The 12,455-nt window shown below is 41.2% G+C and overlaps 1 protein-coding gene across 1 annotated transcript in view; it reads right to left on the bottom strand.

Annotated features, from left to right (window-relative positions):
• The window catches only part of CCDC171 (coiled-coil domain containing 171), an 849,190-nt gene that overhangs the window by 533,540 nt on the left and 303,195 nt on the right, over positions 1-12,455 (bottom strand). Inside the window, 1 exon segment of the mRNA XM_053700001.1 lies at positions 12,251-12,439. Coding sequence (XP_053555976.1) covers positions 12,251-12,439 — 189 coding nt within the window.

Genomic DNA, 12,455 nt, shown 5'->3' with positions numbered 1-12,455 from the left:
AAATGTTGAAAAATCATCTTCTGATGATAATAGTTCTGAGAATGGTAATTATACAGATGTTAACTCAGATTCTATTTATGTAGATTCAGAAAACTCAGATTATACCCCTGCTAGTAAAAGACATAAAAAATGCATAAAAAATTAAGAGATTTTATTGAGGAGGAGACAGAATTCACTGATTGTCTGGGTATTCCAAGATTTAATCCTGACGAGCTTCACCATCCCCGCTCGGCGGAATGGTGCCCCACTATTGGGATAGCAAAATTCATTGATTTTCAACTTAGGAAACCTTTAAAGAAGCAGACCCGCAAAAAAATGAGGGCAGAATGCCCTCGCCCCTTACTCCCTAAAAATGCATCAATTACCCCTGAGGTGGATCCTAAAATCCTTAAGTTTATTGGGGCCCCAGGTTAAAAAGTTAAAAAAGGGATTGACAGATCCTGGAAAATATGTCAGGACAAATTGTTAGATTCCATAGGTCCATTGACCAAGTTATTTGAATTATCAGAACAGGGTGTTGCAGAGGATTCCCCCCTTGACCCGTATGTCGTTAGAGAATGGGTCCAAAGGCTCTTATGCTTTATAGGTAACACAAATGCTGCCATGACTTTAGAGAGACGTCGAAATATATTGCGAAAAATTGATCCAAAAATATCAGATTTCACTTCCAATGAGATATCCCCGGATGATAATGGGTTGTTGTTTGGTGACTCTTATTTGAAAGAGCTCAATCAATATGTAAATACCTTTTCAAATCTCAATAAGGTTAAAACTTCTGTAAAAAAGATATTTTACCCTAATCAGAGTTTCTCTGACAGGGCCGGGAGAGGCAGAGGCCGCTTTCCCGGCCGCCAACCATTCCTATCCAGGTCTCATTATAACCAATCCCATCAACCCCATTATTCTACCCAATATCAGTCTCAATTCAACAGAAGTTTCCAAGAGCCTTCAACCTCATCAACTTTCTTCCCAGCAAGGGGACGCCCTTGGAACCAAAGAGGCTTCAGGGGTAGATCAAGATCAAGACAAGCTCCAGATAAGATTATTGGTTCCTTCTCAGGTTCTTTCTTCCCAAAACAGAATTGGTGGCAGAATTGCATTGTTTGCCCAAAACTGTGCTTCAATCACTTCCGATCCTTGGGTTCTTCAAGCGGTGTCAGGAATTTACATAGAATTTATTTCCCTTCCCATTCAAATAAAATTTCCACAACCAATTCATTTTTCCCAAAAAGACAAAATTCTGGTTCAAAACGAAATTTCCTCCCTTTTTTCCAAAAAAGCTATCCTTCTGGTCCCTCATCCTCAAAATTTTTATTTAAGCAATCTTTTTCTTGTCAAAAAGAAAAACAACCGGGGGCGGAGCCTGGACACGTTGAGACATCGCTGCTTAAAAATTAGCTCCTATGCCCTGTGCCTGCTAAACATAATATAATATGTAGGGACTTGCTTAATTCTACCCAAAAACCGGAGAGAGAGTGCACAATTGTCTCCTGCACAGTATTCCTCACAGACAGAGGATATCTGATGTTGCTGACAGGCTCCGGGAGGTTGCGGCCTAGACGACCCTGCAAGCCTGTGGATGGCGGTGAGCCTTGCAGCCTCAGATACTCGCAACAACTAACCCAGAAGGAGGATCCCCCTCCCGGACTATCGGCTGCAGGGACAACATACAAGCATCTCCAGTATCTGGCAGTAAAAAAACAACAGCAATATCCCGACCGCCGACAGCCGCCATACACCCACCTTACCGCGGCCGAACGGAGGAGCTGCAGGGGCTTTTTCTGTCTCATCGCTTCAAGCCGGGTGACGCATCGACCGGCGAACAGAACAGCCATAAGAAGGTTTGGAACACAGCTGACTCTGTGCGACTGGGGACCCAGGAAGATTAACTCAGGTATCTGTCCTCCCCCACGTGGGGCACTCCTAACGGCGCTTTACCCTGGGCCTGCAGCTTCACACTAACTTTTAAGTGCTTCTCTAAGCAACAAAGAGGTGACACGGCACAATAAAGAACTTGGCTCACAGGGTTAATTTAAGCCCCTGATGTAGGGATAACTTCTCACTCCGACACTTTATATTCTCCTGGGAATTAACCAGGAACCTGAATTTGACCTGCAAAGGAAACATTTATTGTCTAATAAACATAACGTGCACCAGATTGCAGAAGAACCTAAGAGCACTTCTGTTTGGAGTTTAACCACCTGCACCACCCTGTATCCCCTATAAGACAATAACTATGGCTAACAGGAAAAATACTAAAGGGGACAAAAGCCTTAAAAGCACCAGTATGACCAGTTTTTTAAAGCCGCCCCCCACAGGCCCTGACCATTTAGTTACTGAAACAGCGTCTCTGGACCCTTTGTCACCACCCACGCCAGACTCCCTACATGACACACAACCTTAGGAACCCCTAACTAGGGATGATTTAAATGTCATATCTTCAAAGGCCGACATTAAAAATGTTTTAACAGAGATGAGATCTTTATTCAGTGATCTAAAGAGAGACTTTCAACAGATTAGCCAGCAAGTTAACAGCTTGAAAAAAAAACAGGATACCCTACAGGCCCAAGTAAATTCTAATACACAGAGGGCCCATGACCAAGAAGGAGACCTGCAATTTTTACTGTCCAGGGTGGAAGACCTGGATAATAGGGGGAGAAGGAACAACCTACGTATCAGGTAGCAAGATACCTGCAAGATCTGTTCCGCACCATCAAAGGAACGCCGAGCTCCCCTGATATCCCGCTTGAACGAGCGCACCGGGCCTTGCGCCCTAAACCCTCTCCCAAAGCCCCCCCCAAGAGATATCATCATCAAATTTTTGAACTACAAAGATAAGGACATTATATCACAAAGAGCCCGTGCTATTAAGGACGACACCCATGCGGGTATACCCATCCAGATCTTTTCTGACCTGAGTCACATTACCCTGCAGAAACGGAGAGACCTCAGGTTCATCACCAGTGTTCTCCAGCGGAATAAAATTCAGTATAAATGGGGATTCCCTGTCTGTGTAATTGCTACACATAGGGGGAAACAAGCAATATACAGGTCACTAACGGATCTACAGGACTTTTGCAAGATACTAGAAGTGGACATTCCCATTCCTGATGAAGATCTTCCTCACCCAAATGTCCACAACTCACAGGACTCAAATCTTGATAAATGAACTAGCTCCTTCTAACCGGCCTTGTGCCGCCTTTCGAACATTCCAAACGATGCCTGAGCTGATTTCAGATGAGTATTGTACCTGTAATTTTTAGCTCTCTTTGAATTTGGTTGACATGTTTATCTGCACACACATTATGCCAAATTTATGTTTTGTGTTGCTGTAAACACTGTTCTCTACCTATACATTTAGGTGTAATTGAGTTCCCCCATCTACGGCGCTCATAGTGGAGGCCTACCCTACCCGAATTATATATAGACATAGATTAGAAAGAATTCTAAAATTGTATTAGATGTAATTTCATATATAATCTCCTCAATACTCACCTACTCATTAAGCTGCAATGTGTTATGTATGTGTTGTCTGTTAAAACTTGTGAGTTGCCCATATAATCTTGTACAGCTTTATTTCCTCACAGAAACAAGGCTTTAAACCACTTTTGGGCAGACTCCCTGCTTTCCTGAGTAACCGCTTGGCCATATGCCCCACTGGTTTGAACTATTTATGTGAGGCTCATTCCCTGCACCCTGACCATCCATACTAGAATCACTTGTCTGCCCTAGCTATAAATAAGGCCCATAGGAAAAGGATACTCATTCTATGCCAAGCCCCTCTCTAAGATTGGCCTTGCTTGACCATCAATAATTAGCTAAGCTGAAAAATGTTCCCTTACTACTGGGGACCTGTAGCAGGGACGTCCTGCCACTAACTAGTTCGAATGGAGTATGTCGGTGGAAGGTACGGTCAAGGAAGCCTATTGGCCGTGTGCCCCACCGCCTTTACTTATTTACTTACAGTACCAATTACCAATCTAGATTTCCCTTGCTGATGGTATCACCCTAGCTGTACTAATACTTGGTTACAAAACCTAGCCAATTTGTCTTACAGAACTTCCCATATTTAGTCATCCACTCATCAATCAAGTTTATTATGTTACATTATATTATGTTACAATTGAATGTTCTAAGTTGAAATCTAGCTTTACATCTAGGCTTACTTGTTACTATGTTTGACAATTTTGTAGATCTTGCTGTTACACTCTCTCTCCTTTAACTTTCTCTAACCGTGCTTTATCCCTCCTAATTAACCCTCTCTTTCTTAGCATAATCATAGCAGGCACAGGGATACTTATCCCTCATTCTCTAACACTTGCTTCATCTCCCTCTTTCTGATAGTGGTGTTAGATCAGATTGCACCTCAGAGTGCATCAACTCCCTCTCTACCCTATCTAGACGTCTCCTAGCGATAGGCTTTGGTGTCTGGAATACATTCTAAATTTTCTTTCTTTCTCTCTCACTGCCCCTTCCCCTTTTCCACCTCTGCTTACCCATCTCACTCTCCCCTTCTCCCTCCCCCCCCCCCTCTCTCTCTTTCCTTTTTTTTTTTCCCTTCCCACTCCACAATGCAACCACAAAGCGCACACACCTTGACGCTGATGACCATTAACACTAAAGGTCTGAATAAACCTGAAAAAAGATCACACCTACTCAGAGACGCTATCAGAACCCACCGCAACTTGGTCTTTGTGCAGGAAACACACTTTCCCAGGGGAGGGGAGCCAACTTGGGCAAACCCAAAATTCCCGACTACACTTTTCGCTTCTGGGCCGACAAAAAAGAATGGGGTGGGAATTTTGTTTAAACACACTTCCCCTTTTTCCCCCACTCACGTAGAGCGTGACCCAGACGGTAGGTTTTTGATCGCGGTGGGCCTATTACACAATAGGATGACTACCCTAGTAAACGCATATTTCCCGAATCAGGGACAAAATAAGTTCATGTCTATCCTCACTAATAAGATTCTAGACCTCCGCAAGGGGGCGTTAATACTGGGTGGTGACTTTAATCTTCCCCTGGACCCTGTCTTAGACTCGTCCAAAATGACAGTATCTAATCCTAAAAAAGTAATCAGACAGTGCAACTCCAGGTTAGAGGAGCTTGCGGTTCATGACGTTTGGCGTACATTAAATCCTACCAAACGTGACTTTACCTTCTACTCCCACCCACAGAGCGTGTATACCAGGCTCGACTACTTTTTTACAGACCAGTCTACATTGGCGGGGGTCATGAACTCTCAAATTCTCCCCATGACGTGGTCCGATCACTCACCTGTTCTGTGTAAAATAAATTGGCCCTCTATCCCAGACAGACATTTTATCTGGAGATTTGATGATTTTCTTTTGAACAACCAACTACTTAAATCTCAAATTGAGACGAAATTGCTAGAATACTTTCGTCTTAATAATACGGGGGAGGTGTCGGACCAGGTTTTATGGGAGGCACATAAAAGTGTAATGCGAGGTGAGTTAATAAAGCAAAAAGCGCTGCACTCCAAACAGCTTAGAATCCAGTACACTTCACTAATCATTAAGATTAGGGACTTAGATAAAAAGCACAAAAAATCACCTACAGATAAGACTGTTAGCAGTGCCCTACAGCAAGCTAGGAAGGAGTTACAAGACATTCACTCAATAGACCATCAGAAAAAAGCATTACAATTACAACAGAAGTACTTCGAGTTTGGTGACAAACCTGGTAGACTCTTGGCGCGGGCCCTGAGAAGGAAACAACTGAAAAGTCACATACATTCCATGATAAACCACCACAACCAAAACTGCGCTGATAGCCCTTCTATAGCGGCGATACTTAAAACATACTACCAGAAACTATATAATTTGCATGATGAAGAAACCCCAAGACAGGGGTCAGAGGGTAACACCTCTCAAAACCTTATTAAGAAATATTTAGATATATTATCCGACCCTTTTTCTATCACAAATGGCACCAGGCAGGGCTGCCCCTTATCGCCCTTTCAATCGAAGTCCTTGCACAAAAAATCCGTATTAACCAAAACATTGCAGGAATAAAAATAAAAGATCAAGACCACAAGGTTTCGCTATATGCGGACGATGTCCTGCTATCTATCTCTGACCCCTTAGTCTCCCTCCCAGAAGTTCTTAGAGAATTCCATGGATATGGCGAGGTGTCCAACTTCCACTTGAACCACTCAAAATCAGAAATATTGAATATAAACTTGCCCCAAACTGATCTGTGCCATCTCGCGCATATATGCAAACTCAAGATTAAAACCACTACACTTAAGTACCTGGGAGTCAACCTGACCCCGGATCCAGGCAGCTTATTTGATGCCAATTACCCTCCTTTGCTGAAGTCAATTATTGAGGACTTATCGGCGTGGAAAAACAAAAGGATTTCTTGGTTGGGGAGGATAGGCGTAGTTGAAATGAATATCCTCCCCCGTGTCCTATATTATTTACAGACTTTACCGATCCCCTTTCCGCCCAAATTTCTACAAAAACTACAGAGACACCTAGAAGACTATATCTGGGGAGGCGGGAAACCCTGCATCTCTAGACACACTCTATATCTAAATAAGGAGAGAGGTGGACTGGGTATCCCGGACCTTCTCTCCTATAAGAAGGCTATCAATCTTCAAACTCAGGTGGAGTGGTGCACCAATCCCCCTGATAAGGTGTGGGTCCAGATTGGATGCTCTATTATAGGGGCGCGGAATGTGGGGACTCTGGGCTGGATCTCTAGCAGGAATAGGCCTAAAACAATTGCTCACTACCCATTCATAGACAAATTCTTCAAGCAATGGGACAAAACACTCGTAGAACACCCGCACATCTCCACTGTCCCCTCACAGCTGACTCCATTCATACATAACCCCAACATTGTGTTCACACAGTCACAACAAACAAACATCAACGCCGCTCAAATAGACCAAACTATGTTCAATAGATTAATCTCAAAAAAGAAACTCAAGACACTAGAAGAAATTCACCAGTCAGGGTTACACATCCCCTGGTTCGTTCATAGGCAGATACAACACTACCTGAACACATATGGAAGGACAGATAACATTAAGAGAACACCTACGTTGCTGGAGACGCTCTGTCTGTTACCAAGTCCCCCAAAACACCTAATCTCCACTATGTACAATCTGCTAATTTCCCACAGAGGGAGTGGTGCTCCTTCGTTTGTAAAACAATGGAACAAAGAGTTGGGCAGGGACCTTGCGGAGACAGAATGGCAAACTATATTCCATAACCATAGCAAAGCGTCTGTTTCCGCTGGAGTCCTAGAGTCTAACTATAAATTTTTGTCCCTTTGGTACCTCACCCCCACCAAAATTAAGACTTTTTATGGGAGATCTGATGGCAAATGCTGGAGAGGGTGCAGTGAAGCTGGCACTCTTCTTCATATCTGGTGGACCTGTGACCTCATACAACCTTTTTGGAGTTCGGTGATTGACACAATAGACACCAAACTAAACATTACACTAAATAGAAACCCGAACCTCTTGCTGTTTCATGGTCTTCCTAAGCTAGTAGAAAAGCCCAAAAAACACCTTCTATATATAATGCTCAACAGCGCCAAAGCCCACATTCCCAAGAACTGGAAGTCTGTTCACACTCCACAACATTTGGAGTGGGTAGACCGAGTTGACAGATATTTATCATTAGAGAGATATCGTTACATGAGAGATGATAAAATTGAAATTCATGAATACATGAAAGAGCTTTGGAGACCCCTGATCAGATAAGTCTGCACTATGTGAGTGTTGGCACCAAGGATGTGGTTTGCAATCCCCGCTTGACCCCCTCCCTTCCCCCCTCCCTCTTTTTTTCCCCCCTTTTTCCCCCTTCTTCCACCTCTTCTTTTGCTCATCTTCTGTCCCTAATCTTTAACTCAATGGATATGCACTGATAGTTAAACTACACGTTTCTAGCTGTAGCCCGCAGGTGCACAACAAAACACCTGCACAGCATTGTTTGATACTACTAATATGTTTAATTTGTGTCTTGCCACTTTTGGAGCAGAATGTTATTTCTCTTGATGCCAATGACTCTGTGTAATTTTTGTAACAGAAATAACAACTCCATTGTATTTTACTTTGCTCATTTTTATTGCATAACTTGTATGTTTACAATCTATAAATAAAGCTTTTTTGAAAAAAAAAAAAAAAAAAAAAAGAAAAACAACCAATTCAGGCCTGTTATAAATCTAAAATCTTTGAACGCTTACGTTGTTTACCATCATTTCAAGATGGAGGGCATTCATTTATTAAGAGAATGCCTAAGGGAAAATGATTCGCTAGTTCGTTTAGATCTCACAGACGCTTACTTAACCGTGCCAATCCCTCAAGAGCACTGGAAATTTTTAACCTTCCGCTGGGAAGATCAATTTTGGAATTTCACCTGTCTTCCCTTCGGCCTATCCTCTGCTCCTTGGATTTTCACAAAATTACTCAAACCTGTGATAGCTTGGTTAAGACTTCGAGGTGTCCGTCTAATAATTTATTTGGACGACATCCTTATTATGGACCAGAATTTTCTCTCACTCCAAAATCATCTGTCTTCCACAATCTCCCTTTTGGAATCTCTAGGTTTCATAGTAAACAAACAGAAATCAGTTTTATCTCCTACCAAATCCTTAGTTTTCTTAGGTTTCAAGATAGATACAATCCTTTCCACTTCAGAGTCTCCCATTGGACAAAGTGAAGAATATAAAGAAAGAGATTTCCAAAACTTTATCCAAAGAGTCAGTTCCCATCAGAACTATAGCCAGGATAGTAGGGTTACTGTCATCCTCTATTCAGGCTATGCCCCTCTTCATTATCGCAAACTTCAAAGATTGAAAATCCTTCATTTGAGAAAAGGTTTTTCCTACTCTCATTTGATTCCCATATCTCCAGAAGCGAAAGAAGAACTTTCATGGTGGCTTTCTCATTTAGATGCCTGGAATGGAAGAGACATTTTTGGCAAAACTCCGGATTTCATCATCGAATCCAATGCCAGTCTTTCAGGCTGGGGAGCTCGTTGCGGTCCTTCCATCACAGGTGGCAAATGGACTCTGGAAGAGAAACGCTTTCATATAAATTGTTTGGAATTATTGGCTGGCTCGTTTGCAGTCAAGAGTTTTGCAAAGTCTTCTTCTCCAGTTTCTATTCTACTGCGTATGGACAATATATCTGTGGTGCAGTATCTCAATCATTTGGGAGGCACCAAGTCCAGAGACCTGTCCAACATCACCAAAGATTTTATTCATCTTTGTTTGGACAGGAACATTTCAGTCAGAGCAGAATATATTCCAGGACAATCGAATTCGGTTGCGGACTAGGGATCTCGTCATTTGACGGACTTCAGCGATTGGAAGTTGGACAGGAGTCTTTTTCTCTCTCTCCAATCTCTCAGGGGTCCCTTTTGTTTGGATCTATTTGCATCCAGGACCAATTTTCAGATTCTTCCTTATTTCAGCTGGCGTCCGGACCCAGAAGCAGCTGCCATAGATGTTTTTTTCTATCCATGGCCGCATCAGGGGGTTTATGCGTTTCCTCCCTTCTCGATGATTCCGAGGACAATTTCAATTGTCCGCAGGAATCTCCTACGTCTAATGATTGTGACCCCCATTTGGCCGACATAGTCATGGTATCCATCCCTTTTGGAAATGTCTATCGATCTCTCGATTCTTCTTCCTTGTCTTCCCCATCTTCTCACAGATCCGGAGGGCAATTATCACGATCTAGTCCTTCAAGGTTCTCTTCTCCTAGTAGCATGGACGATCTCAGGGGACCCTGGGCTCTCCGAGGCCTTTCGTCTGGAGCAAGATCCCTCATTCAGGAATCTTGGGCCCCAGGTACTCGTAGATGCTACTTTGCCGCTTGGTCTAAATGGTCTAGCTGGTGCTTGCAAAGGAATCTGGATCCCTTTTCTTCAGATTTAACTGACATTATTAATTATTTATCTCACCATTTTGATTTAGGTTTAGCTTATAGAACTATCAATGTTCATCGCTCAGCTATTTCTGCTAGACATAATTTGATTAATAATGTTTTGGTCGGTAAACATCCTTTAGTCTGTAGGATCCTCAAAGCCATGAGACTTAAACAGCCTCCAGTCCTTAAACATGAATTTTTCTGGGATGTGGATTTAATTTTATCCCTATTTAAATCTTGGCCATGTAATGTCTCACTATCCTTTAAACAACTCACAGCTAAACTCGCCACTCTTCTTTGCCTAATTTCTTTCAGAAGAGTTTCTGATGTTAAAGCCCTAGATTGGAATTCTAAACGTTTCTCCCTGGAGGGCGTTACCTTTTTCATTTCACGAAGAACTAAAACCCTTTCCACATCTATCTTTTACCCTTACCTTCCCTCTGAACCTTCCCTTTGTGTGGTTGAATGTTTGAAATCTTATGAATCCAGAACTTTACCTTTTAGAAAACCTTCTAATAACCAACTTCTAATTTCTTTTATTCCCCCTCATGCTGCTGTATCCTCTACTTCTATAGTGAGATGGGTTAAATGGGTTATGAAGGAAGCTGGGGTTGATATTTCTTTCTCAGCTCATTCAGTTAGAGGTTCTACTGCTTCTAAAGCCTTTTTGAAATCTGCTCCGCTTCAGCGGATTTTGGATGCGGCAGATTGGTCTTCAGACTCTACTTTTAAGCAATTTTATTTCAGACCCATTCAACATGCCTCGCTTAACTTATTTTCTTAAATTGTTTTATTTTATTATTAATGTGCTTTAAACTTGCAAAAATAGGAGTCTCTGGTCTTGTAATAAAATTCAGATTATCCTAATATTTTGAAGGTATAATCTAGATTTTATTAAAGACACAGAGATGAGTATTTTCCCACCTAAGTTGTGTATGATACCCTCCCATTAAGGATTATATATTATTTATATTTTTTTTGTCTTGACAGTCTCCATCTGAAAGAAACTCTTTCCTTGTGTCGGGATTTCTACCTTCTGTTCAAGAGGATTTTCATCTTGCCAGTATCCCTAGATCCAAGTCATCTTCTGCAATCAAGTTCTTATCTCCCAAGTTTCTCTTCAATCAAACTTTCAACAGTTATTCATATGTTTTGTTTTGTTTGGGACTTTTTGGACTTTTGTTGGTTCTAAAAAAAATTTCCCTTTGTGAGCATCAGTCAAGAAAGAGGAGGTTTGGCTGCTTATTGGACAGTTTATGGACACTATTCCTTCTCTGATTTGTCACTTTTTTCTTGGAGTTATAAGTTAGCTCTCTCTTTAGCTACTTATTGTGGTTATCTGTTTTCTATACTGTTTTAATATGTTGTGTTATGTTATTCTGTTACTTTTAAAAGCTGCATTGGAGTAGTAAAGAAAGAGAATGCAAAAATACTCGTCTCTGTGTCTTTAATAAAATCTAGATTATACCTTCAAAATATTAGGATAATCGGAATTATCTACATTTTTTAAACAACAAAAATTCTGGTGTTTACTGACTCTTTAATATTTGTAAGCAAAAAATTATTTTGACCTTTGTAAATGCTTCATCACATAGGGTATTACCTATGGAGAAGTGGCCCTCAGAGTTTAGGTTGGACAAGCCTGTTCTATGACACTGTGTGCTTAGAAATTATTTAGGGGACCTATACTTTTAATGCTTTTTAAAGCAGAGTTGGCAATATCTGGAGAATAAGATAAGCCATCCTACCAAAGTATCAACAAACCTAACAAGCTCAGCACAAAAAAAATCCTACTAGTAATGTCCTCTGTAATATAGTTGATATACTGTAATATGTCGACTTAAATTACTCCTTGCATGCTCAAGTACACAAAACCTGAGTTGTAGCATAGATGAATGTAATACGTTTTACTAAGTGTGCAAAAAGTTAAGTATAATCCCTAAAATATAACACTTAAATGTACTAATGAAATAAGTGGAGCCAATTTAAAGAACAAAGTCAAATATCGTATGAGGAAGACGGCAGACGGATACCATTAAGCCACCCCTTTTTGGAATGTATTACTTTGTAAAATGCATCACTTTTTTCCCATACAGTTAAACTTAAATTGAAGTGTTCTTTAATATACGTGCATATATGAGATATATACATACATTACAACGGCACAAATACATAAATGATTTCTTTTCCAATTTTCCAAGCAAATTTAACTTACATTAAACCTCTGGAATCACTTTACAGTTTCTAAAATAATATACTGAAATATTTAAAAGGAATACAAAAAAAAAAAAAAAAGAAAGAAATGTGAATGTTTACAGCTTTTTGGCTGCTGTTCTGTACCTGTGCCCTTGCTTGAACCTCCCCAAGGAGAACAGAATAACGCTGTTCCAAATCCCTATTCTGCTTCTGCCAGCAGGTTTCCTGTTCTTTCATCTGAGCAGCCAGCTCGTTGAGTGAGTCTTCATGGCTCTGTTGCATCTCCCTCATAACATCAGCTCTGTTCTTACATACATATTCTAGATGCAAAACCTAATTGGTGACCAGG

The sequence above is a fragment of the Bombina bombina genome, chromosome 2, assembly GCF_027579735.1.
Source record: "Bombina bombina isolate aBomBom1 chromosome 2, aBomBom1.pri, whole genome shotgun sequence".
In the NCBI taxonomy this organism is placed as follows: domain Eukaryota; kingdom Metazoa; phylum Chordata; class Amphibia; order Anura; family Bombinatoridae; genus Bombina; species Bombina bombina.
Note: the sequence above shows the minus strand (reverse complement) of the source record. Positions and strands in the feature narration are given on the sequence as shown.